The sequence below is a fragment of the Falco cherrug genome, chromosome 1 (genome assembly GCF_023634085.1).
Source record: "Falco cherrug isolate bFalChe1 chromosome 1, bFalChe1.pri, whole genome shotgun sequence".
Classification (NCBI taxonomy): domain Eukaryota; kingdom Metazoa; phylum Chordata; class Aves; order Falconiformes; family Falconidae; genus Falco; species Falco cherrug.
The window spans coordinates 95,452,486-95,478,948 of record NC_073697.1 but is presented as its reverse complement, the minus strand read 5'-3'; the positions used below and the strand labels follow the sequence as shown (position 1 = coordinate 95,478,948).

Below are 26,463 nucleotides of genomic sequence, written 5' to 3'. Positions count from 1 at the left end.
ATAATTGTGTTCTTACTCTGTGTTTCCCCAAGGCTGATTCCCTTGATTAGGAGTCCTTTCATCAGTTTTGAGGACTTGAGATGGTGGGTACTGAGGAGGGTCAGTGAGTCACTGAACAACTTGAGAGGGTGGGTCAGCCTGACCTAAACTTCGCCCATATTCTCGCATAAACCCAGAGTTCAGTCACTCAGGAGCTTAGGTGGCAGAAAAGCTGTACCGTACCACAGCAACAAGGCCTCGGGGCTGGGGATGAGGGTGACCTGCGCCTCAGGGGCCTGTGGGGCTGCGGCGGGGGGCGCCCCAAGCCTGTAGTCACTACGGTCGCTCGTGCAGTGCGGGGGAGACGCTCCCCTTCGCGAGTGGAGGGTACGAGGCTGAAGGAGGGCCCTCCATGCTCGACCCCCTCCGCCTGCTCTACCCTCCGGCGGCCACAGACGCCAGCGCCCCACGTCTCCTCACCCCCAAATCTCGCGAGGCTTCGCCCGCCGTCCCGCTGGGGGCGTGGCTGGAGAGCCCCGCTTCGCCCCACCCCTCGGGGAGTGACTGCCCCCGTCGTCTACGTCACTAAAAGGTGCCCGGCGGCTCGAAGGCCCCTGGGGGGCCTTGAAGATGACGTCGCGCTTTTAGGGGTGGCGGCGGCCGCCTGTAAACCGCGCCAGCGCGGTGGCAGAGGCTCCTAGAATTCCCCGGTGGGAGCGGGGGGCAGGCGGGGGGCGCGGACTGACCTCCCGCGGGGGGCGTGGCGGGGGCGGGAGCGCCGCGGCGGGGCGCGCCGCCCGGCGGGTGTGCCCGGCTCAGGGTGCCGGCAATGCCTGGCTCCCGGGCGGCGCGGGCGGCGGCGGCGCCTCGGCGGCGGCGTCTCCCGGGCTGAGCGGCGGCTCTGGGCCCGCCCGCGCCCTCCCCGCCGCGCTCGCCCGCCTCCGCGCGGGGTCCCGGCCCCCCACCCCCGTACCCCCCTGGCCCGCCCGGCCGGGGATGAGGCGGTGTGGCGGCGGCACAAAGGCTCCGCCGGGGCTGCCCGTTCCCTAGCGCGGCCCAGCGCCCCCGGGCCGGCCCCGCTGTCGCCGCCGGCCCCCGCTCGCCGCCTCCCTTCTTCCCTCCCTCCTGCCTCGGCCCCCGCTGTCCCTCGCTGGGGCCGGGCCGGTGGCTGCCGACCCCCACCCTCCCCGGCCGCCCGTAGCCCCCCGGGAGGATGTCGGAGAATCACGAGATGGACAAGATGATCAAGGTAGGCAGGGGGCAGCGGCCTTGGGGGGCTCCCCGCCACCGGCCCTGCTCGTCCCCTGCCCTGCGAGGAGTGTGTGGGCAGCCCGGGCAGGGCCCGGCGGGTCCCGGTGCCCCCTTCTCTTAGGGCTGCGGCGTTGCCCTTCGCTGCCCCACCACCGGGCCCGGCTGCCCTGGGGGTCGCCACCTGCAGCGCTCCGGTGTGGAGTGCCAGGCACCGGACACGGGAGCCGGAACTGCCGGCAAACGGCTCCCAGGGGATCTGGCCTTGGCGGGGGTCGATGCTGGCATGTGGGGAGCAGAAGCGGGGCGGCAGGGAGCTGGGGTCTCTGCCTCACAGCAGTCCCCGGCAGCTGAACCATCTCCAAGTTCCCTTTGGGATGCTGTGATGAAAACAAATCTGGCGTGTGGGATGTTTGTGTTTTGAGTGGCGGTAGAGCAGCTGAACAGATTCAGGATTTCTTTTTTTACAGCGGGAATCAGTGTGTGAGCTTAGTGCTTCCCCATGAGTCCCCTGGTGACCCAGCTGAGCGGATTTCCTGAAGAAGCTGCGAAAACCCTTTGGAGATAAAGTGACAATAAAACAGTGTTTTAAAGACGTACTGTAGGTTCTTTACCCAGCACAAAGCATTCACTGTCATGGATTCTGGATCCCTTCATAAAACTTACTAAAATAAGATGAATGACTTCCTTAGGGATCTAGGTAAAAAGACCCTGTATCTTGACATTTGCCACTTTCGTTAGCCCTGTGTTCTACCATGGTGGGATTTGTCTTTACAAAGCTCATTGGGGGCAAAAATCAACACAAGAGAAGTAGCAACGCAGTCTTGTGTTGTTGAAAACTGGATTGATTTAAAATATATGCCTCTTACCTTTTGAACTAAAAAAGCCCAAAGTAGAAGAAAGCTGAAGCACTGTGTTCAAACAACCCAGGTTGTAATTAAACTATAAGATCGAGTATCGAAATTGTATACTGTCTGTTCCTGCTTCATTATCAGTCTTGGCATAGTGCAGGTGAAGTGGCTGTCTAGAAGGTTTTTCAATTATTTCTGTGGTATTTCATGTGAAGGCTGAAGATCTGCATCGGAGCTCTCGGCAGTTAAAAACAAAACAAAAAAGCCGGAGCAGTTGTGTAGGGACAGTCCTGTATCTGCCTCCTGTTCCTCTTAGTTTGGAGGAGTTCTGACTGAGAACAGACTCGGGGCAAATCTTCTGGGTTGTAGGTATTGTCTGAATCTAAAACATCATGTAGTGCTTTTATATATTATGCTGCTTTCTCTGCTTCTCATGTACTTGGTTATTGTTCCAAGTTTGATTGGTTTTCACCCGCGTCTGCAAGTTTAAGATCTGTGATTCAAGATAGCGATTGCTGTTCAAGGTAAACTAGCCAAAAGGCTGCGTGGTGGAGGTGGAGGTGTTGGCATTTCACTTGTTGAATTTGTGGAGTTTGTGCAAGCAGCAGTCTGTATGCTTTTAATTGACTATAGTGAGTACGCATTATTCTTAAAGTACCTTATTTCAAACCTTTTCCCATTGGTATTGAGTGGAAACTGAGAAGGACCTGAGCTTTCCTCCCAGCAGTCCTGTTGCATGCCTAACCCTGTCTGAAAGCAGCTTGCTGGAGATCAGGCTAAGAGAAATCAGAGAGTCCTGCTTTTCCAGGCTGTTAGCATCCCAGACTGCTGACTCTGCATGGGAGGATGCTCAAACCGTTGTTTTAGGTACCCAGAGCTTGCTGAAAGGGTATTGTGCCATTGAAGAGAACTCAACTCTCAAAGTTGGTGTGAAACTTTTTTTGTAATTGAATACATTTCAAATTAGTTTATTCCTTTTGCTCACTGGAAATTAATGTAAGGAGTGATCAGAAGTTTAAAGTTCCTTTAACAGTTGGAACAAAAAGGATTACTGTAAGAAATTGCACCACTGCAGATTTTTTTTGAAAGCGCTCTCTCCAGCACTCTTCTGCCTTCTGTTCCCAGCCGCAGCAGATTAGTTCCAGCTGACCCGTCAGCCAGTCTACAAGTTCAGTGCTGTGCAGCAGTGCTACTGGAAGGGGATTTATTCTCCAGATGTGGAGCTAAGTATGGGATACTGTACCCTTGGCTGTCTGCATCCACTGTACATTAATCTAAATAAGGAGGCAGGGCATTTAAGCTTACCAGTTGAAACAGCTTTCGATCTTTGTAAAAGGCTTTTTTTATATTTGTACATTTTTCATGGTGTTTGAGTGTTACAAACTCATGCCGATTTGCAGCTATATAGTCTTGGTGCTAGGTTTGGAGCTCCTGTTTCTGAACCAGGAGATTTAAGCAATTCTGTACATCAGTGGATGTCAAAGTTCTCAAATACTTTATTTCATATCGTTAGGAAAAGGTGAATAGTGTTTCTTGGTCACTATGTGGTTCATTTTGACTTCTAAGTTGTAAAGCTGCTTTGGCATGAAGATTAGAATCCAAATAAAAAGGCAGAAGCGAAAAATGTTGAGTTTTTTTATTTACAATAATGGCATATGTACAGAATAGGAAAGAGGAAATTAATTTTATTAAAAATGGACTTATCTGTGAGTTGCTGCACTTCAGGAGTTGGGAACTATCAGATCTTACTCTCGCTCCATTTGTTTCGTAGACCACAGACTTTCCAATTCCCAGTTGGCTTTTCTGTTCCACATATTCAGCTGGAATGAAGCGAGTCGTCTCTGTGCCATCTCTGAAGTGGCGTGAGGCAGCAGAAACTGTTCAGTCAAGACTGGGCTTGTATGTGGAGACAGGATCTCTTTTTAGACCAACCTGTGCAGTTTGAAAGGGTTGGGTAAGTTTTGGGGCAGGCAGGCCCTTTGGTTTTGGAACAGGAGCAGCAGGCTTTAAAGCTCTATAAAAAAAGAATGAAGAAATTTTACCACTTCATTGTGATGTTGCTGCAGCGTAGTTGGGCATTTGCTTCTCCAGTTCAGTGGCTTGACTTTCTTCAAAACTGAAATGCTAGGTAGGGTCTTGAAAGCATATACCGAGGAGATACTCCCCAGTCCAGAGAAACCCTTTCCCTGCTCATTAATGCTCTTCTGAAATTGTGTTTTCGCTGCGCCTGTGATGCCTTCAATTCTCTGTATCTGAATATCAGGAAAATGAAATCAGCTTTTCCCTAATATGCATCTCACGAGTGAAATTTTTTAGTTGAATTGCTAAGAAAGTTTATTTGTGCTTCTACTTGAAAACAAACCATGTGCAATCCACTATGCTTTTCTTCCCCTTGCTTTTAGACCCCTTCATAAAGCCTCCAGTAAACTTTAACTTTTTCCTTTACACCGTTCATTCTAGTCATTTATGATTTATGTAATACCCATTCCAGGCTGTGTTAAAAGGCAATTTTTCCTTTCATAGCTGCCTTTTGCACTTTCTAATCCCTTCAAATCTTGCCTCAGATACCACCTTTCCTCTTTTGCTTTGTTTTCAGTTTGTGTGGCTTGAGGTCTGGCTCCAGTATTAATACTGGAGTATCCAGTATTACTGGCAATAGTATTAATCCACGACTGTTAGCGGAGACCAGCGATCCCAGGTTACGAACTGCCATTTTCCACACCTTAGCTGAAATCAGGCACAAGTGTTCTCTCTTTTCTTGTAGTTTGCAGCATGAGCGATTCCTGAAATGCTGCATGCTTTGAACCGAAGTTAACAGAAGGGGAAAATCTGATCAGAATAAAGTTGCTTTGCAAGCAGTGGACTCTTCCATTCGTTTTTCTTGTATTTGGGAAGTATTTTTACCTGCTTGCTTATGCTGGCTTTTGTTACCAGCTCCTTTTCTTGCAATTTATCAGAAAGCCTGGCTTTTGGAAAAATGATCCTGAACATAGGCAGCAATGTTCATAAAAGAACAAAGGCAGGGTCTGATGGTGTGTATGACTTGGTGACTTGAGTTTGCAGACATTCCCACCGTTCAGCCGTCTCTGTTGTTAGATCACCATCTGTGTCACAGCACATGGCAGCGGTGTTAATCAAAACGCTGCGCGCCGAAGCTGCATTTACATCCCGCCTTGTGACATGTTTAAGCATGATAGCACCCGAGCTGTGTCATAACAAACCCAAACCCTGTTTATATGGATTTGGACAAAAGAATTATAAACATGCGCCTGGTTCATTACCAGGCAAGCTAAAACTAGTCATGCAGGGTTTAATTTACAGTATAATGATTCTAAAGGTTTGAAAACCCTGAGAAAGCAGCGAAATAATTTTCCACTGTACTGTGTGGCCAAAACCCACATAACAATGCTGAAATTGGGCCTTTGTGTTTGGTTGTGATTGATCATTTATAGGTAGGAAGCTGGATTGAGGAGTCAGGGCGGGGGGAGAGTGCCCCTGATACGCTTTCTGTATTAAAGGCACAAGATCCCATTTACTGTTCTCAATAACCATGTTTCCAAATGCCAGGGTGAGCAGTCTCAGCAGCACAAATGAATTTTAAATGGAGATATATCATTATGTGAGCATTTGTGTTTATGTTTATTTTCCTAGGTGAAGCAAAACTCCAAAGCAGGCTCTTTCTCTGCTCACATATCTTGCAAATCAGGACTGCTGAGCTGTTGTTTTTTGGAATGGATGTAGTAATACATTTTTTTTTTTTTAACTCTTTCCCCTCCCCCTGCTTTCTTGAATAGGAAACCTCCATTTTAGAGGAGTACAACATTAACTGGACTCAGAAGCTGGGAGCTGGGATCAGTGGTCCTGTTAGGTAAGACAATACACCTGCGGATTTGTGTGTAATCTCAGCCCCTTTCGTTAGCTGTGGAGAAGTGAGTATGTATTTTAAGTGTGCTAACAGCAAAGCCGTGTGATATATACTCTCTTTATAAACAAACATAGGCCTCTATGTGGGTCGTAGCTGATATGCAAATGAGCTATTGTCTTATACAGGGTGTGTTTGAAGTACAAACTCTCCTCACCCCTCTGCCTTCCCCTGTCTCGCTGCTGTATTCCTGAAGTAAAGTGAGAACAGGAGTTGGTTTTGAAACGGTGGCAGCAGAAAATTCTGCTCAGACACCTTTGTCCTTTTGATACAAGTGTCAGCGCAGTGCAAAGGTCGCTGCTCCCATCTATGGTATCATCACTTGGGGCATCAGCACTGCGTGCCCGTTAGCTATTTTTACCAGCTATTTTTTTCAGATCATCATGTGAGGCCAAAGCAGATAGTGCCGTGAGCTCTGCATCTCAAACCAGACTTGCCTGTCATGAATTTCTAACCCTTGCAAAGAACTGGATGCTTTCTGTAAAGCAAAACATATGTTCCCTTTTCAACAAGCACTCTCCCTTTCGGGAGCAGGGATTTGTGCACAAGCGCTGGAAAACAAATGTCTGCGCCTTTCTGTTTCTGGGCGCTTGACAGGGTGATTGTCTTCTGCCACCATTTATCTTCCTGTCCAGGCAGCTGGTTTCTCCTCATCCATTTTGTGTTGCTGTGTTGCCTCTGATCTTTGTTAAAATATCCCTTTGTGCTTTATTCTTTTAGCTGCCTGTTAATATGTGGGTCCTTCCCTCTGACGCAGTTCAATTGTTTATGTTAAATGGGGGAAAGAGAGAGAAAAACGTTTGTGGCACAGTTGGTGGCCTTGCCAAAACAAGGATTTCCATTCAGAAACACTTTATTTGTTGCAGACTACACCCTTCATTGGAGATGTTCAGGCTGCTGCTGTGTGGTTTGGTTTTTTTCATCAAATGTGTCTCTTCAGGCTGAACGTATAGAGTGCATTCTGCTTGTCTGCAGTTACCCATTGCTCTGATGTACTTTTTCTGCATTGTTGAATACATAACTTTGTGTGAGGTGTTTCTGCATAACGTGTTTGATTGTTGTGGAAGGCTGAACACTGAGGCTTTCAAGCTGGGACGTGGTGACAGGTGCCCTGTATATTCCAGATTGCGGGCATTCCTGTTATTTCCCATGCGGAGAGCAAACTCATAACTACAGATCAATTGCTTGAAGTGTCTCTTTAACATTCTTGCTGACTGAATAATTTTATTGCTGTAATACCAGAGTCTGCATGAAAAAGTCCTCTCAAGAACGCTTTGCACTGAAAATTCTTCTTGATCGTCCAAAAGCTAGAAATGAGGTATAGTTTCTGTTTATACTGTCTGCCTTCTGACATGCTGCAAAGTTTGCCCTTTTGGTGAATTGTTGCAATGGTTTTAAAAAACAAAACAAAACAACCCAACCCAACCTTGTGTGTTCTGCAGATCTTGCTGTGCAAGATTCCTTGTGTTTGATCCTCTGGCCTTGCTGTGCTCAGTTCCTATAGGGTGAGGTGGTGGGTGAAACAGGGGCTTTCTAACTCTTGAGTTTGCTTTAGGTGTTAGTATATGTTATATGTACAAGTGCAATGTATAAAACTGCATTTTAAAGCTGGTGTTCTCCCTACATCCCGTGTCAGGTAACATGACTAGTTTAGAATGAATTTTGTTTCCATACATCTTGCTCTTGGATGTCACTACCCTAAGAATTGGCAAGAATGCTTCAAGTCGCACTCTAAATGGTATGGGTTTATCCGTGTAACTAAATAAGCTCATTCGTACTGTTTGTGACTTACTGTGGCTGGCAAGAGCATGCCAAGGTACCAGACTGCCAGTCCTTTGAAAATGATGGGCAGTCATTCAAGCTGTCGTGAAAGAAGTGTTAATTGTCCTCAAGGTTTAGGCAACTTCCATTTGTTGTTACTGAGCAAATTCTCATTTAAAATTCTCAGGGGAAAATAAGCTGTTTACAAAGAGCATCAAGCCTCAGCTTGATTTAGAAGTCCAGGTATGGGGAAAATACCTTAGGTGCCTGTTACAGAAAGTCAGAACAGGAGATGATGTTCCATGTGTGTGTTAGACCACTGGGCCATAAAAGAAACTGGATTATGGAATTTCAGGTTTTATTAATGGATTTTCAGTTTCAATCACATCTCTCTTGCTACTTTAAAGGTAGTTCTAGGTTTAAATTTATTTTAAAACCCCCGAGAAAGCTAAGGTTGGGCTTTTTCTGGAACTCTGCTGGGTTAATTCCATAGACTGTAACAAATAGGTTGGCAACGTATGATCTTTTTGTCTCACTTGGTCTAAGCAGTGTAGTGGTTGGTCACTCATATAAACACTTGTAGGCATTTCTTATTTTTTGAATAATTAGAAATTGGGTGTGACTGGTGCTGAGCACAGCTGGCAGCACATGGGCTCGCATGTGCCGTGGTCTTGGGGGCAGAGGGAGGAGCAGAACTGGTCAAGTGCGTGTCACTGTGTACAGTAACGTTTCTTCCCTTCTCTTCAAGGTACGTCTGCACATGATGTGTGCAACACATCCAAATATTGTTCAAATTATTGAAGTTTATGCTAACAGTGTGCAGTTCCCACATGAATCCAGCCCAAGGTAAGATTACATAGGGTGATTCATTCCCACAGCTTGCTTTCCATGTTTAGGCCAAGGTATAGTGAAGTTTGGTTGTTTTTTTTTTTTTTTTTAAAAAATCACAATGTGACCAAAATGAATATTTATAGAGTGTTCCAGGTATGTTATTTATACTTCAGGCTAAGCAATGGTTGCTTTTTCAGTGTCAATGCCCAGACCTTTGCATATTTAAATGAATTTGTATCCTTCACTGCTGGTTTTGAATACATCTTCGTTTCTTAGGTTTTTCATTGATTCAGTCTGTGATACCTGCATTGTCTGAGAGCGTATATTAGCTTCTAGTTCCTGTCCTGCTTTGATACTGCTGTAGTAGCTGGAATTGAATTGTAACCTTTGAGCCTCCTTCTGCTTTCAACGCACTGTTAAAGCAGGATTGGAGCTGCGACTTTTGTTGCTACCTAGAATCCTAAAGAGATTCTTTTCCATGATGGTGATGCCTGTGAGCCACTGGGAAACTCAGAGTGCCAGTCTTCATTTTAAAAAAAAAGAAGAAGAAAGAATTGTTTCTAAAAATATTAGGTTCTGCCCTGTAAACTGTTGATACGTTGTCCTGCTTCCAATGAACACAGCAAAAAATGAAGCAGGCTCTTTTTTCATATATTACTGTTGTTTGGGATAAAAATGTCTTCTAGTTGGATATTAGTTGAGGAAAAAAAAAATCAGAGCTGGGAGAATTAAAGACCTGAGACCTCCTGTCTTAGTCTGTTGTATCTGACTTTGCTGTGTGGTGAGAACAACTAGAAGTTAGTTTCTGGAGTATCTAGCAGTCCTGATCTCCACACTTCCTATTTGTTGTCCTTCAGAATTATGGCAATAAAACTGTAAATTAAAATAATGAGGTACAGTAGAGTATCCCGACTCAAAAGCATTCGAGATAGTTACTCAGCCTTCTGCTTCCAAGTTGCCGTTAACATCTTTAGCCCCTAGGCAGATCGGCACATTTGCAAGGATGGGTGCAGACGGGTTTACGCAGCGCTCTAAGCCACCTCCAGCCTGGAAGCTGTTTAGCCTGTTTAATGCAAGACTCTGCCTGCTGTATTATTCCTTGAGGGCAGAGTTAGGCACTGATGTGTCTAAATGGCTTCCAGGTCCGAACTGGCTCGCTGGTGGAAAGCATGGGTGGAACTGGCATGTATCTTGTCTGAATACATCCATGTAGGCATCTCCACGGCGTTTGTTCCAGCTGGATGTGGGAGCCCAACATGAAGAGCGAACTGTGAATTCCTGGCTGACAATCAGCGAGTCAGATTGTGCTGGGAGCCAGAAAATCCAGCAGCTTATATGCTTAAAGGCAAAATTATGGAACCAAAATAACTCTTTAACAACTGTAGGAGAAGCATGTCCCATATGTCTCTCTTTTGGCCTGCGTCAGTAGATGTGAAGTATGCATTATTAGCTTAGCAATTCTGTTATTTTCTGATTATTTTTAATATAACAAAATGAAATGCTTTTGAACAGGGCTCGGCTCCTAATTGTAATGGAGATGATGGAAGGGGGAGAGCTATTTCACAGAATCAGCCAGCACCGGCACTTTACTGAGAAGCAAGCAAGCCAAGTAACAAAGCAGGCAAGTTAACACCCATGTATAAGCAAATCCGTGAATGATAATGGCTAAAGTATTTAACAATTTCTTGGGGTGGGGGGGTGGGAAAAAAGGAAGCTAAAATAATCCTCAGTTCTGATCCAATGATCATTGCCTGCTTTGTTATAACCTGACAATGCCAAAGTTTTAATAGAAGCAAAGAATTTGAAGGTGTGGGTTAGTTCTTCTGGGTTGGGACCTTGCTGTCTCTGCTGTCCTTAGCAGTGGTTTTCCTAACCTGGTCTACAAAACACTTCATCAAAGAGAGCTCTTTTCTTGCACAATCTTCCTGCTGTATCGCTCGCTGTTGTTCTGAAAGTGTTACCTCCAACAGTCCACAGGCTTTCACCAGACCCCGAGTGGCTCCTGAGCTCCAGTTTGAGAATCGCTCTTGGCCGTGACACAGACTTGGTGTTTCTCTCACCTCTTGGATGGGGTGGCAGACGATAATGTACGAGTATCCTGGGCCAGTGGTTTTCAAGCTGGGTTTTGTATTTGGTTTTATGGAAGTCCTGTCTATCGTGGAAGATAACAGGAGGAATGTGGCACTATAGTGCATGTTTTCTGTGCTCTTTGTTCTGATGTTATTTTTCCCTCTCCATTTCTCTACGCAACTCACTCTTGAATGTTGTGGTTTATAGCCTCCACGGTATTTATTACTAGAGGTTTTGGTGTCCATCAGGCTCTTTGTTGCTTAGCAGTGCATCTGGTGTGATTAGCTTATATCCTGCTAGAGTAGGCAGGGTGATGAAGCAGAAGGAGCTCCATGAGATAGATTCAGTGCAGGGATTCCCAGCATCAGTTCCTCTCAGTTCTGGGGTGAACTTGTTCCCTTTCACTTCCAAGCTGTTTGATGACTTGTGATGCCCAGTCAGAAAGCTTGGATTAACGGGAGCATTGCAGGAAAGATGGTATGGCTGTATGTTGTGATAGCCTTTCCAGGGAGCCACAGCAGAGAACCAGCAGGTTGCTGTGAGGAACCACAAGGCAGAAGGACCTTGCTGGCAAAATGGCTGAGCTCTTCTGCATGGGAATTGGCACCACAGCATGAAGCTGAGCGCTGAGGTTGCCATCGTTTGCTTCTTGCAGAGGTTATATTGGCTTTGAAACAAGAGAGATACAAACTGTAGGTGAGAGGCTATACTGGAGATACTAATCAGTAAATGTCCTGCTCCCACACCAGTGATAACTGCAGTGAACAAAGGAAAGAAAACATGAGACACGATATTACAGCATTTGTTGTAAATTGGCATGGCTGTTTATGAATATATCTGTATCCCAGTCACTTGCTTCCCCTTAAGCTGGGGAAATAATATTTGGTACTGAGGCCAAAAAGAGGGCCACATCATTTCATCTTACTTTTCTGTCTCGTGCTTTGACTTGTTTCTAATAAAATGCTAATTGTGCTGTTATCTTTTTGGTTTCATCTGACAAAAGAAATTAGGTAGACGTACAGAATTATTCTTGACAGTTCATTTTCATGTCCTTTGGGCTGTTCGATTTTGACAATGCAAGGCGGTCTTCAGGATTAACATGTTGGGGAAATCTTTTACAACTGTACCAAAAGACAAGACTTTGACTTGAATTCCAACTGTGTGTATGCTTGGGTTATCCATGTCCCAAGTAACTCTTCTCTTTAATGTTTATACAAATGGAGTTTGAAAGCAATGTTGAAATCTTTTTCTTTCATCTAGTGGTTCTTCATTGTTGTCTTGAACGACGGGTCTTAGTTCCTTATACTCAGTAGTAGTTAAAAACTTGTCACAAAGCTGCCTTATTTTCTCTGGGAACGTGTTTGTATTTTTTTCTGAGCTCAGTTAACCCTAAAGTTCTCTTGTCACAGTAAGTTGCAGTCTTCTAAGACTCATCTCAATGCTTTACCCGGGGTACTGTGTTTGGGTAGGATCCTACAGCAGCCCGTAGGAATACTTTCCAATAAAGGGTCATGTGGCTTTGCCTTACTTTTGTTTCAGTGATGCTGTTTAAGTATTTATGCTCTGGTTTCCTTTAAGTGAATTGCACTTTCAAATGTATGGTCTGTAGAGCTTTCATGACTGGGTTACAGGTTTCTAATCCACGGCAGCATAAGAAGCTGCCTCTGAAAGAGTTAAGTCATGCATTTTTGTGTTAAATCCCGTTAAATGAATAAATTGCAGGCAGTACCATCAAGAGTCGAAGAATAAAACTGCCTGAATGTTGACTCTGAAGTCAGTAACAAATGCAATAAAATATGCACTGAAATGTTGAAGCAAGAACTTGCTGTTGACTGTTAAACAGAATGTAATTGCCAGAGAGTATGCAAGCAAGTGTAGTGACCTTGTAGACCTAGCCCAGCATATCAAAGGGCGCTGTTGTGATCTGTTCCGCTTCTGGGGGGCTAATAATGCCCCGTGTTAATCAAACTAAGATGGTTGGGAAGCCCAGTACAACTTAGCTTTTATTTTCTGTTTACTTTAAGTGAAATGCAAACTGAATAGCTTGGTGGATTTCGTTTCCCAGTCGTTGCTTGACTGCAGTATTGTGCATTATGGCCAGGCTTGTCTTAACTTGGAATTGTACCCAAGTGAAGTGAAAATGTTTGGGGTCTAAGCTACGTTTGCAATGTCCTTTTTAAAGCTAAAATAACCATCCAGGCTAAAGGAGGAGTTCTGTAATTGTAGTTGATTTATTGTGCCCTTTTTCAGATAGCTTTGGCTTTGCAGCATTGCCACTCACTAAACATTGCACATAGAGACCTCAAGCCTGAGAACCTCCTCTTCAAGGATAACTCTCTGGTAAGGTGAAGACTTGGTATTTGTTTACTGCTGAATTCTGTGAAATGGCTCAATAGTTGTGTTCAGGATAGTTGTAAAATGACATGGATGCGATGTTTTGGTGACAAATAAATGACTTTTCTTGGCTTCATGCTTTTCCATACTCTGATCTGCTTGGAGTACAGGCTGTCTGTACTGCTGTTGTTAAATACGGGTCAGGTTCTCCACCTCAACATACAATCCTGCTTTGCTGAGGGGATGATCGCTCTGCCGCATTTCCTCCCTAGGTGTCATCAGGATGTTCTAACATGCATTATAGGTTCTTTAACGTGTCCAAGCACCTGCATATTTCTTCTCTTACTCATAACCACCCTGCATATGCAGTGGGCCCCCTACAATGTGCTTTATGCTTCCCAAACCTCAGAGGGGGGGCTGCTTTTAATCCAGAGCACCCAGGAGAACAAAAATGATTGTATCAAAGATCAGTTTATGACCTTTTAGCTTCTTTGTGGAATGGTAACGGTATAAAAACAAAAGAGTGCATGTGGCAAAGGTGAGTATAAGGTGAGAAATGTGTATTAGAAAAGCTGATACAATCAGATTTTGTAATGAAACCTCTTTTCCTTGTTTTAGGATGCACCTGTTAAATTGTGTGACTTTGGATTTGCCAAAGTAGACCAAGGTGACTTGATGACACCACAGTTCACTCCGTATTACGTAGCACCTCAGGTAACAAATGATTACAGTTCTAGGTTAGGGGGGAATCATGATCTTAATTGCCTGTGCCTCCATAACCACATCATTTTTACAAGCCTTTGCTGTCCTATTAAGGGCTTCTGGGTGCAGGATAGTATAGTAGCTGCCTTTCAAGGTGGAGTGTCATAGTGATCTATTGATCACAGCAGGAGATCATGAGGCAAATTTCCCCGACTGTGTTCTTAGCCCTCACTGATTGCTGATGCCTCCTGACTCTCCCAGGCCCAGCTCCCACCAGAGAGACTACTCCAGGATTTTGACATTTGGCCTTTAACAGCATTAAAGCAGTTGGTTTGGAAAAACCCCGTGCTTCGCAATCCTTCTTCCAGCTCAGGCTCATTCAAGGTTACTATTCAAGGACTACGCTGAAACAAAAAGCTTCTGTAAAGGCAGTTGCTCAGAAAGAGGGCAGTGGCACAGGGTTACCTGTTCACCTTGCTTGGCCCCCTTGTCGGTATGCATGAAGGCAGAATCTATAATTAGACAGGCTGGTTTTTGAAGTGCTGCTTTCCCCGCTGTCTTTTGTGTGTTGTGTTGGAGTCCTGAAGAAAATTGCAAGAGAATTGCAGATAGTTAATTGCAGCACGGGGGTCGGCAGCCTTTAATGACTAGGAAGAGCAATTGCAGAGAGCAGACCATGAGGCTACAGCCGAGTGCCCTGAAAATGCCTCCTCAACTGGAGCCTGCTTTTGAAGACCCTTGTACATTACAAAAAGTTTATAAACCAAGTGAACTACCAAACCCATAGGAGGCTTTTCTTGAGCATATTTAAAATGAGATTTTTGTAGAAACCCAGAAACACAGGTTTGATCAGCAAAGGACAAATTTGATGTGATTTGTTCATGGGAGAGGCAAAAAGGGACATCTCTGGGGCAAGGGTTACCCCCCAAGCACACTTAAGGTTCTAGTTCCAAAGCATGGAAGTCTTAGAGGTTTTGAAGAGGTGTGAGCAATTGCTTTAATTCAGGCAAAACCGGAATTTTCATCCAAAGCAGCAAAATATTTTAGCTGAAATTTTCCCCTTGTAGAAAGCTTCCAGTCTTTCTTAGGAAGAACAGTTTGAATGTGGCAGTCTTCAGTAGCTGGAAAAAGTCCACTGAATAGAAAAACGTCAGACATCTTTGGCATAGGCATTGCTGTTTGTGGTGCCTTTGTAGATGAGATGTATTTTGTGTTTTTATTTTTATTTTTTTCCTCTCATGGCAACAGGTATTGGAGGCACAAAGACGGCATCAGAAAGAAAAATCTGGTATTATCCCCACCTCTCCAACACCTTACACTTATAACAAGGTAAGCTATGAAACAGTCCACAAGTCAGTATCTTTAAAGCACGGTGTCTTCCCCACCCCGTCGGTGTACCGCAGAAGTAGTCTATAGACATGGTTTATCACTTAAGGCAATAAATTTTATTGCCCTGAAATTATACACTTATGCCCAGGAGCAGTAAAGGTGTTCTGATCTCTGTGACAGGAATACTTTTAACTAGCCAAATATCTCACACGAGTAAAAAGCAGGATCTGTAGGAAACAGCAGGGAAGAGTCACGTTGCTTGCTATTTTGTGTACACATGTATGCTCAGCTCGAAGGCAGTGGTATCTTTAGGGCTTTATTTCTTGAAAGTGTGGTTCCTTTGGCTTTTCTAAAGGGAGTGGCCAGGTATATCGTGGTATTTCTCCCCTTATATGTATTAGTTTCAGACCAGGTTTTATTTGGTTGAACTGGCAAACTAGAAGATAATGATCTGTGCAGGTAGCTGTCTTTCTCAGTTTGGGCGTGACGCGCTGAATGGCGGTGCTGGCTCTGCATTCTCGCTGATAGAGTGGATAATGAAATGCACACTTGGTCCAAGCCTAATTGATGATCCTCTGATTAAAGGAAAAGTATACAAACACTATCATAGGAGCACTAAATATTAACAAGATTGTGGAGAGAGTGGGATGATTGTGCTGGAGTGTGACCACGTGGGAAGTTCTTTCACCTCCACAAGAGGCTGGTTCAAAGGGAACTTCTTTTCCTGCTGTCAGCCAGAGTTCCTGGATGAGCAAAGCACTATTTAGGCTGTCTTCTTCAGGCAGCTGTGGTGGTACCTTGTCTGTATCTGGGATCTTCTGCAAAATGGCCAACAGTGTATTGTGTTGTATGTAGCAGCAGCCGTGGGCAATAGCAACTACTGCTAGAGTCTTGGCAAAGTTATGACAGAAAGTGTCTGGAAAGGTTGTACTCCTTTTTGGTCATTCCAAGATATTTTCCTCCATGTTACCGTCACTGTCTCCTGCCATCTTAGCAGTGTTTGAACCACCGAGTGTTCTTTCACAATGTCAATGTTGATTAAAGTCAGCTGGTTTCTGATTGCAATGCTAAATATCTCACTGATTCCAGCTTCAAGGATGGTTGTTTAACCCACCACATGCAGGAGAGGTGGTTTGATACATAATGCTATGTTAGTAACCTATAGAGAGCTAAAGCAAAGATGGGAAAAGATAACTCTCACTCAATTAGTCCACACGGGTTTCCTAATCATGAACCTGCCTTCTTCAGGGTTATGGTTATCTCTTCCCCATCCTGGAGAAATAGATGGATGACTGAAGCCAGACACTTCTTATATAAAGAGTTTTCAGACAGGTGCCAATAGTCTTTTCAATACAGAGTTTCTTCTGCCCTCTCATGTGAACACCAGTCACAGGGAAAGTTGTTTATTATACGTTTTGAAAGGCTCACAAGGCAGGGTCAAGAATTCCACTTCTGTGGATTGAAGCATATTTGCTCTCCAATAACAGCCCTCTCCAAGGGAGGAGATGCAGGTCCAGAGACACCTAGAAGTGGTTGCTCACTGTTCATGTTTGTAACAGTTTGAAAGCTGTTTTGTTCTTTTAATGAACCAGAGAGCCCTGGCCATTGCACCTGAAGCAAAATATGGGTCATATTCTTGTACAGAACAGATGAACCTTGAAAACAGATACCAAATGGTCCTGAGAACGTTCAGCTGCCTTGATCTTCTGGGGTTTATAATATGATACAGTGGTTTTCTTTTCATGTTAAAGACTTGATCGGTCACTCTGAACTGCTTTCAGCCACGGTGGCACTCCCTGGAAAGGCCACTGAAAGAAGTGGCCTCATCCTTACCTTGCCAAGTGTGACTCACTGCAAAAGCAGCATCTGGCATATGCCTAGTTCCCTGAAATAGACTGTGATGTACTCCCAGGTACACTGTCCTTCCACAGTGATTCAGAACCTGAGGGGAAATGCCTGTGATCCACCTTCACGATCAGCAGTGCTCTCCCACAGATGTAAACTGGAGGAAAAAACCACATCTTTGATTCCTGAGTATTCTTATTAAAATGTGTGTGTATTGGATCAAGTATGACTGTGTATGTCATAGCTGGAGAAGGTTGCCTCTTGAGAAATGGAATCTGAGAACCATACCCACAAGGAATTTAGACACCTTTTTCCCACTTACGTGCCTAAAGTCCCGTTGATTTCATTAGAAATTGTCTCCGGTCAATTAAAAAATGTTGAGAATTTTGGTACCTAAATAGAAATTCAGACTTCTAGAGCTGTCTGAGTTTGGCTTGAACAGCTTGCTCCAAAGCATATGTATGTGGGGCAACTCATTGATGTTTCTTCTGTTATCAGCATCCATGTTTTTTGTAAAAGCCAAAAGCTTTTTGATATAATGATCAGTATGAGCTGGTCTGAGTGTATGCCCTCCAGAAGGAAACAGTCTCACCTTTGAGGGCCCCTTCCTGGGTTGGTGTGGATCCAGTCAAAAACCCAGTTATTGGAGTCAGGGATTTTGTGTTTGCTGAGTTCATCTGTGCAGCTTCACCAACGCCGGTGCTGGCCTAGTAGATGGTGGAACATACAGTCTGGGGCAGGGGGTGGTGGTGCTGGCGTTGCTTCAGGTGGCAGCTGTGCAGGCTTCTGCCTGTGTAAAACAATTGCAGAACCTCTCCAGTTTCCCAAATCTGCCCTTGTCTTTCCAGAGTCACCTGAACCTGACTGGAGTTCAGGCTTCTGCTTACACTTGGCTTTGTGGTCCTGTCCATCCTTGGGCTGGCATAAACCCTTGGGAGCCCCCTGGAAGACTGATAGGGCTGGAAGCTGAGCTAGTAAAAATAAATAATTAGCTGTACAAATCCTAGCGTTGGCACAAAAGAAATACTGGGAATGGGTGGCCAGGGTCTGAGCAGGTCCTACCAGCCCTAGCCTGCACCATGCCATAACCAAGTAACGACAGAGCTGCAATATTAAGGATTCGGTCCAACAGAAGCTTGAATTGAAGTCTGGGCTTTTATGGTCCTATTCCTTCTTCTCGAGTAGTGTCTGTGTTGCGTGAACACGCAGTGAGGCAGATGGGGAATAGATCTGGCTTTTGGCTTCTTAACTGAGCTGGATTTTGGCTGATCTACCTCCTGGATGAATTTGTTCTGTATCATATCAGCAGTAACAGTAGTGCAAGGGCAGGGGAGGGAGCTCCAGGCTGGGATGGGAGGGCAGGAGGGAGCACAGCCTAAGCAGCCGTGAAATACTGCTCCTGGCTTGCTGAAGCTTCTTCATCTCCATGGCTTTCAGGAAGTGTGGGTTTATTTTTGGGTTTTTTGTTTGGTTGTTGTTTTTTTTTTCCATTACAGACATCTCTGATTAAGTATCTCTGCTAGCTCATTTATTTGATGGTGTTTCTCTTCCCCGCCCCCCCCCTTCTAAACAATGACTGTATTGTTTTATGTTCTGATACTGAGAGATAGGATTCAAGTATCCTGAGAGATGTAATAAATGCGCAGCTTGCTCACACCTCTGATGCGCCAGCTGCTTCCATACAACGTACCATTGCATAGCACAGAGTTCCAGGAGTGCTTTCTGTAAACAAGTTACTTTTGGGTACTGAAAGTAGTTTAGCTTGGCAACATGGAGTTACCTTGTGCTTATGTATTTGCCGTGTTTATCCGTGAAGGTCTTCAGATGGACCTTCAGGAGGAGGCTGAGCTGTGTTTCTGTTTTAGGGACTCACATAGAGCTTTTAACATAGCTACACCACTGCTTGCTGCAAATTGCGCCCCAAAGTGATCATTTCCTTGCTTTCAGAGCTGTGACTTGTGGTCCCTGGGTGTCATTATTTACGTGATGCTGTGTGGATACCCTCCGTTTTACTCCAAACACCACAGTCGGACAATTCCAAAGGACATGCGGAAAAAGATCATGACAGGAAGTTTTGAATTTCCAGAGGAAGAGTGGAGCCAGATCTCAGAAATGGCGAAAGACATTGTGCGAAAGTGAGTCAGTTGAGGAAAATGTTGTATTGCTCTTTGCTTATATTAAGAAATTGGAAAATCACTTGAAAGTGCGTTATCACAAAGGGCTTATTTTTCCAAAGATGGGGGGAATTGTCTGCAGCACGTACAGCTGAAAAATTTTCTACCATATTCAGCACAAATGAAGTCTGGTAAATATTTCTCTTTCCCTCTCTTTTTCCTCCCCAACTGTTGTGTTCTAATCTTGATACCTCTCTGAAGTTGCTAGAGAGCATTGTGCATTTAGTCTTTAAGGGGAATGGGTGCGTTACCTTGCTTCAGAACAGTATAGACCAGTGGCTGTCACATCTGCAAGTGCTCTCCAGGGACGTATCTCCTATGATTTTGTTTAAACCCCTGTTATAATTGGAGGGCATTTAGGTGGCGTAATACGGTCTTGTAGATCTGTCCCTTAAACCCTTTGTGCACATAATACGCAGTGTAAAAGGAGTCAAGAGAGAGGCAGGGAAAGGGAGGTGAAGATCCGTCACAAGGTCTATGGGGTTTTGCACTGATGTTTTATTCTAAATGCTAATGGAAGCTGTTTTTCATGCAGTGCACATCTCTCAGTTGCAAATGTTTCAAAGACAGTGATCCCATGGACCTGTTTGGAAGCACAATGTGGCACTGATTAGGTCTTGACCTCACTTGTTTTTTAAAATGTGAGAGGGACTTGCTGCCTTTGCTTGTATCGCCAGAGGGACTGGAAGGATAAAAGCAACATAAAATAGAAAAAATAGATCCCTTTAATAATTTTAAACTGTCTCCACTAATTTACTGTAAAATCTCCAAGGACTTTAACATTGTTTGGAAAGGGTGCCGGGACCTGTTCATAGCAGCGCAGGAGAGCCCACAACCTTTCACCACACAACTTGTAGATGATGTTGCAATGAAACTTCTGTTTATACCAAGGTCAACTCTTTATTGTCACTCAGAAGCTCCACAGTCGATAGATTTCATTGTCTTTTAAAATGACCATGAAACTCAGCTCACAGAATGTTACTTGGATTCAGTTCACTTAATTCTCTTACTAACGTTATCAGGACTCCCTTTCCTGCTTGTCTTTTCCAGCCAGAGAGTCTGGATCTGTGTTTATGGTGCAGGAATACATTTAGACACTATATAATTCTGGATAAGTTTACATTTTATTTATGTAAACTGCTATTTGTAAGGAGTCTTGCTTCTGGAGGTCATATTTTGCATTCAAGCAGCTGCTTCCTTTCAAGCATGTCGAGCTGATTTCTGACCTCAAGCTTTATGAGCTGGAGTGCTTGATAATAGGTTAGGACTTTGGAAAGCTACAGAAAAGGAATGCATGTGTCTTGGGTCTTGTATCAAAACTGAACTTGCGACCTGTTTGGCAGCATGGCCTTGCAAGTGAAACTTAGGAGCTAGCCTGTGGTCCTGCTGACATTTTGTAAAAGTTATTTCCACTTTCTTGGTACATTAAGCAATTCTGCTTTGCAGCCGGGAAGCTGATTTAGAGTATTGTCTAAGAAAGTATGACAAACTCATCAAGTCATTCTGTTTCTAATTCAGACTCTTGGGATAACTTGTCAGCACTCTGCGTGAAATTTTACTTTCTTATTAAACAGTTGTGATTATCCTGAGAACATGAGTTTATCTCTTTCTAGGTTTTCATTCTAGTGAAATGTAATGCCATGGGGTTTTCAGAGATCTCAGAATAAAGTTCCTTCTTATTTTGTGGTGGGATAGCATGCTGAAGTGTCCGTTACTTGAGGCTTTTGCAGGGGGAGAAAAGCTAAGGAGTTGCATGGTGAAAGCACTTAATTCAGCAAACAGGTTTCCAGGTTTGAAACTGCCTTTCTTCACTGTGCCCAGAGTCCTTGGTTTGAGTATAGCCTGTCACGTGGACGAGCTCTAGACATGCATTTCCAGAGAGTGTCGGTCTGGATCATTTCCAGTTAATCTGGAAGATCATTTCCCATCTGGGAGGATGTGAATACAGAGTTCAGCAGTACACAGGTATTACTCAGTGCCTTTCTCTTACACCAAGTTGCTGAGTATAACTGGATGAACTGTGATAACGTTAAAATCACCACAGCGAGAGGCAGTGAAGCTGGCAGAAAGCGCTTTTGGATCAGCTTAGTTTTGAGTTGTTAGGAGGAGTTTCTTTTTTGGCCCCTCTAATGCTTAGAGATTGCTAAGTGCTCTGATCCCAGACAGAGCAGGACATTGTAAATCAACAAAGACCTCTTTACAGACTGATTGATTCCTCTCCCAGGCTGCTGAAGGTCAAACCTGAGGAACGGCTGACCATTGAAGGTGTGCTGGACCATCCCTGGCTCAACTCCACCGAGGCACTTGATAACATCCTACCCTCTGCCCAGCTGATGATGGACAAGGTCTAAACAACACCTTATTTTATCAAGAATGTTGCATAGGAGAGCTGGATAGCTCTTGGATGGTTTGAGTGTTTTCCTTCACGTGGTGTTATGCAGATAAAGAGCTCCCCTTCTGCCTTAATGAGAGCCTGAGATCTTTGTAAGAAAATGGAGACGGTTCCATTTGAAATTTGGGTTAGGAGGAGGTGCTCCAAGATTGGTGGTAAAGAGCAGCCGTGTGCTAACAAGTAGAAAACAGAGTGTGGTGGTAAACATGCCTGAGGACTCTCCCCTGTAGGTCTTTTCTCTTTTTTTCCCATGTTTTATATCTGACCACAGCTCTGACCTCATTATTTGCAGTAAATGAATAGCCCTTCTTGCTTGCTTTAAACTCTGCTCAAAGAGGAGTTCAGTCAGCACTCTTAAGCTTGTGAACATGAGAAGTAGAGATGATGCTTTGTCCTGTTTAGCCCCTGTGGGGTCAGGATATATTGTCCCACAGTCAATTACTATAGTTCCAATCACGTCATGCATAATTCAAACCTGATTTTTGTTATGCATTTCTGAAATAAATAGGATTTTGGCGCATATCTTTTTATCTTTTTTCTTTTTTTTTTTTTTTTTTTTTGTCCATGGCTAACATTGTCCATATGTTGTTCTTCAATTCACAAAGAAGCTAATTAAATCAAGTGCAACTCTTGTTTTTTCATTCCAGGCAATGGTTGCAGGCATACAACAGGCTCATGCAGAACAGCTTGCAAACATGAGAATCCAAGACCTCAAAGTCAGTCTCAAACCCCTGCACTCCGTCAACAACCCAATCCTGCGCAAAAGGAAATTACTGGGGTAATTCTCTAAAGCTCCTTTTGAAAGATCAATGTACAGGCAGCTGTGATGCCTGGAGAATGACTTCAAGCATGTTACAGGTTCCTTCAAGTATAACCGTGCTCCTGAATTTCTGATTTGCTTGACATGCTCTTCGTGCTGAAGTGTGTTGTTGGGCGTCGTTATGCACAATATGGTTCTTCCAAGATACGCCAGTGAGGGCAGGAAGGAGGTGGGACAGTGTTATTGTATTGTACAGGTACTGGAACAGACCCCTTCTGAGAAGATGGGTCACATGTTGAGGAAGGTAAGGCAGACTGGGAGAAACAATTCCAAGATACTCTTTTTCTGATCCTGACATTTCTTTACTGAAAGAGTCAGGTAATCTCTCTTTGTTTGAGTTACCTGTCTGAACAATAGGATAATGCATTTTAGGATTATCCTTATTTGAATTAATTTAAAGGAATATTTATTTTTCTTCATATTTAAAGTGTTCTCATAATATAGGACGTTGTTATAATTAATGCTAATCCACCTCCCAGTCCCAGCCTTCCAGAGAGTGAAAGAGTGTGTTATACTGGTGCAGTTATGCAACAAGTAACGAACTTGAGTTGCATTCAAATTCTAATTGTTTCCTCCTTGTTCTTTTGCAGCACTAAGCCAAAGGATGGTGTTTATATCCACGACCCTGAGAATGGAAGCAATGATTCCAACGTGGCTCTGGAAAAGCTCAGAGATGTGATTGCTCAGTGCATTCTACCACAGGCTGGTAAAGGTTGCCACTTTTAAGAAAGTTACATTCCTAAACATGCAAGACACTGACTTTTTACTGTGCCTCAAGATCAGTCTGTGTCAGTGGTGAGGAAGGATAAATGAAACTCCTGTTGTCCTAGCCAGTCTCAAGAGGAAAGTGTTGTCTGTGGACTGTAATTTTGGTGCATGCATAATATTAGAGTCAACAGTGACATGCAGAGCTATTAAAATAACTTTCAAACAGGAGTGCGCTTTCAAACAGATTCCCTAGTTTGTGCGAGGCGAGGAGGAATGACTGCAGCACATACTGTTTACTGAAGCTCTGAATGTTGCTGCGAGGCAGAATGACAAACCTCCTGTTTATCTTTGTTCTCCTAAATAGGAGAGAATGAAGATGAGAAGCTGAATGAAGTGATGCAGGAGGCATGGAAGTATAATCGAGAGTGTAAGTTGCTGCGAGACACCCTTCAGAGCTTCAGCTGGAATGGTGAGGAACTCCTTCTCTTCCACAGAGAAGCGCTAATGCCGGGTGAAAGAGGGGAAGCAGTGACCTTCTTCTTGTATGGAAGTAAAAAAAAAAAAAAATTCTTGAATTTGTACCAAACTGATTTAGGTTTTGCTACTGTTTCAACCCTTCTGCCAGCATGAGTGTACTAGAAATTAGGTTGACAGTTCTGCCTTAAAATTTCTCTCTGGGGTTCAGGTTAGAGTTTTCGAAGGCGCTGAGTCAGGTAGGAACATAATGGCACAAGTGGATCATCGCTTTAGAAATCACTTCAGCTGTTTTGGTCTGGTTTCCTTCCAGCTCTTCATTACCCTCCCTCTGCTGAAGGCTGCTGCCCTCATCTATGCAATCACAGAATCTCTTCCACTTGCTTTGGATAACAGAATTGAACGAGGCCAGCTGCCTGGGGAGCGTTCAGATGGCTCCTTGACAAAACAGGGTGGCAGAGGTGTCAGCCCCCAGGAGCCGATGCTGATAAATATAAGGGGACCAGGGGCATTGGCCAGGTTCACAGGGCTTGGTCATGCCTCTTCTCTCTTTGTTTGGTTTGATTGGTTTTAATTTAGGTTTTTGAGTCCTCAGTTTTTTCAGTGGAACTAGAAGTTGTAGCTCGTTTTGATTCCCTTGCACATGTTGTCCTAAGTTTCAGTGTGAATCATTGTTTGGTGTTCAGTGTGTAACTCCAGCCACAGTTGCTTTCCTCCTTGTGCCCAGCACCAGATGACTACCTGTTCTTTTCCTTGCAGGCAGAGGATTCACAGATAAAGTGGATCGACTAAAACTGGCAGAAATAGTAAAACAAGTTATCGAAGAGCAGACAAACTCCCATGACTCTCAATAGCTGGAGCTTCTTAATCTTATTTTTTTTACCATTTAAGATTTATTCTTTAACTGTAAAAAGTATTTTTATGTAAATTAATAAATCATAATTATTTCATTAAATTTCCATACTGCTTGAAAATGCTGTACAGTTGTAGATACAAAAAAATCATTGGTACTGTAATATTTTTTTAAAACTCAGTTCCTTGAGGTATATATGATCACTTATGTACTGTTAATCATGAGTCCCCCAGACGGGGCAAATTATATTGTTAAAGACCATTCTTTTTCTTAATAACCAGTTGCAGAAGCTGCCTTCCATCTGCTATACATACAGCCAGCTGCAATGACTATTTATGTGAACAAGACAGCCACAGTTTTTCAACACCCTGCTGAGTAAGTACTTGAAGCAAGTGCTGTGAAAACTTCATAGCTACCCTTTGCGCCTAAATTCTGCGTCTTTATGTAGAGGCAACTAAATAGCCTTCTGGTTTTGCTAGACGACCCGAGAGCCACACTGGGCCTCACCAAGGGCACCTGAGGCCACACGCTTGCTGTATTTTTCAGTTCTGATCAGTAGCCCTCTTTCTTTCTTTCTTCCCCATCTTCCTCAGACCTTTTTTAAGGCTGAATTGGCCATTCAGCATAAGATTCCTCTTTTTATCATGTTGTTCAGCAGCAGGATAGAAGAATGTTCTACTTACTTACGTACAAGTTGTTTTTATTTTCATGATGGGATCTTCTATGGACAAAAATAAGCATGGGGTTAATTTGCTTCACCCCCAGACCAGAAGTTGTGCGTGTTTTACCCGTGTCCTCCATTCTTTCCTTTTTAGAAGATCCAACACTTGGTTTCAAACTTGTCCTCTTGTTTGAAAGAGATCATCCTGGCAAGGGTCGTAGTGCTGCTGTGTGGATCCACCGGTGATCCTTCTCTTGTGTCACCTTCTGGAGTCCAGGCTCCCCATCCCTTTGATGCCTTTGAGCTCTTCCTGGGGGAGCAACAGATCCAGGGCTGCTCCTTGACACATGTCCTTTCGCTGCCTGGACCATGAGGCTGCCCAGGGCAGATTCTTACACTAGTCTGGAACATTGGCTCCAAAAGCTGCTTTTTTAATCTTAATTAAACAAACAAATGAAAAGAATCTGTACATATTTCTAGTTTTCTACCTTCTGATGCTTTTCTTTCTTTTGAGACCGGTTGAAGGCTTTTTATAGAGATATTTTGGTACTATACCTGTGCAGACGTTGAATGAGTTTGGTCTGCAGACTGAAGTGCCAATTCAGGACTATTAGTAATGACTCTTGAACATTATTGTTATATTTCATAGCTCATTAATTTTGGGTTTACATTTACAAACCTGAGCCATGAATCTCCCAATTTACTCTTACGGCAGTCCAGCCTTGTTCTTTTTTGTCTTTTTTCTATACCGGACTTCCTGGCAACCTTTAGCTTGGATGGCAAACCAGTGTCTGACTCTTTCTATACAATTTTGTAAACAGTGACTTAGTTTTTCTACATGAAGGAGATACTTCATTTCCCATTCTTTGTCAGCAACTTGTCAGCTTTCTTTTAATCCTGTTGACAGTTTTCCAATGCCTGATTTATCACAGAGTAAGAACCACAGTCCCTACTTGACCATCATGTTCTCTGATGGAAATAGGGAATTTTTGTGTAAGCCAGAATTGTACCTCTGACACTACATGGAATGTTTGTGCACTGACATGTATCAATGACAACTGTAGAGAGTTGGCAAGAGGCAAGAGTATTTGTAATTTCTTGGAAGTACCAGCAAGTTTGCAGGCCCTATTATATTCATTTCTGTCCTTGCCCTAAGTTTTAGGTCTTGTCAACATCCGCATGATCTTTAAAGGTAGTAGATCATTTCCTTTGTAACGTGAAATCCATGGGCTTTTTTCTGGGAAATCTTACTGTATTGGAACTTTTAAGCGTGGCAAATAGAGAAAGAAACAAAGAAATCACATTTGTTTGAATGGGAGTGTAAAAAAAATCCCTTTGCCCTCCAAAGAGGAAAATACTCGGACAGTTTCTTGGAAGCCAGAGCTTTTGAGCAGAAAACCGAATCAGATTGTAGTGGCTCTCAGTCAGCAAAGACTGCTGCCGTGCCACAGCCTGGTACGATCCGAGCACCATGTGAGCCCCGTGGGCTCTAACACACGGGGACCTGGT

The 26,463-nt window shown here is 44.0% G+C and overlaps 1 protein-coding gene across 4 annotated transcripts; it reads left to right on the top strand.

The window, feature by feature from the left end:
- The first annotated feature begins 702 nt into the window (after positions 1-702).
- MAPKAPK5 (MAPK activated protein kinase 5) lies at positions 703-24,570 on the top strand. 4 transcript variants are annotated; one of them, XM_055709045.1, is made up of 15 exons: positions 705-1,228; positions 3,850-4,032; positions 5,873-5,946; positions 7,243-7,318; positions 8,510-8,607; positions 10,105-10,213; positions 12,913-13,002; positions 13,615-13,710; positions 14,947-15,027; positions 18,820-19,007; positions 21,271-21,391; positions 22,086-22,216; positions 22,849-22,970; positions 23,331-23,435; positions 24,200-24,570. In XM_055709045.1, the coding sequence occupies exons 4-15, from the start codon at positions 7,250-7,252 to the stop codon at positions 24,292-24,294; spliced, it is 1,305 nt and encodes a 434-aa protein (XP_055565020.1). In that variant the 5' UTR covers positions 705-1,228; positions 3,850-4,032; positions 5,873-5,946; positions 7,243-7,249; the 3' UTR covers positions 24,295-24,570. The 4 variants fall into 4 exon arrangements, with proteins under 4 accessions (XP_005436783.2, XP_055565020.1, XP_055565030.1 ...); XM_005436726.3 differs by lacking the exon at positions 3,850-4,032 and having other exon boundaries at positions 703-1,228; XM_055709055.1 differs by lacking the exon at positions 7,243-7,318.
- Positions 24,571-26,463: the final 1,893 nt, after the last annotated feature.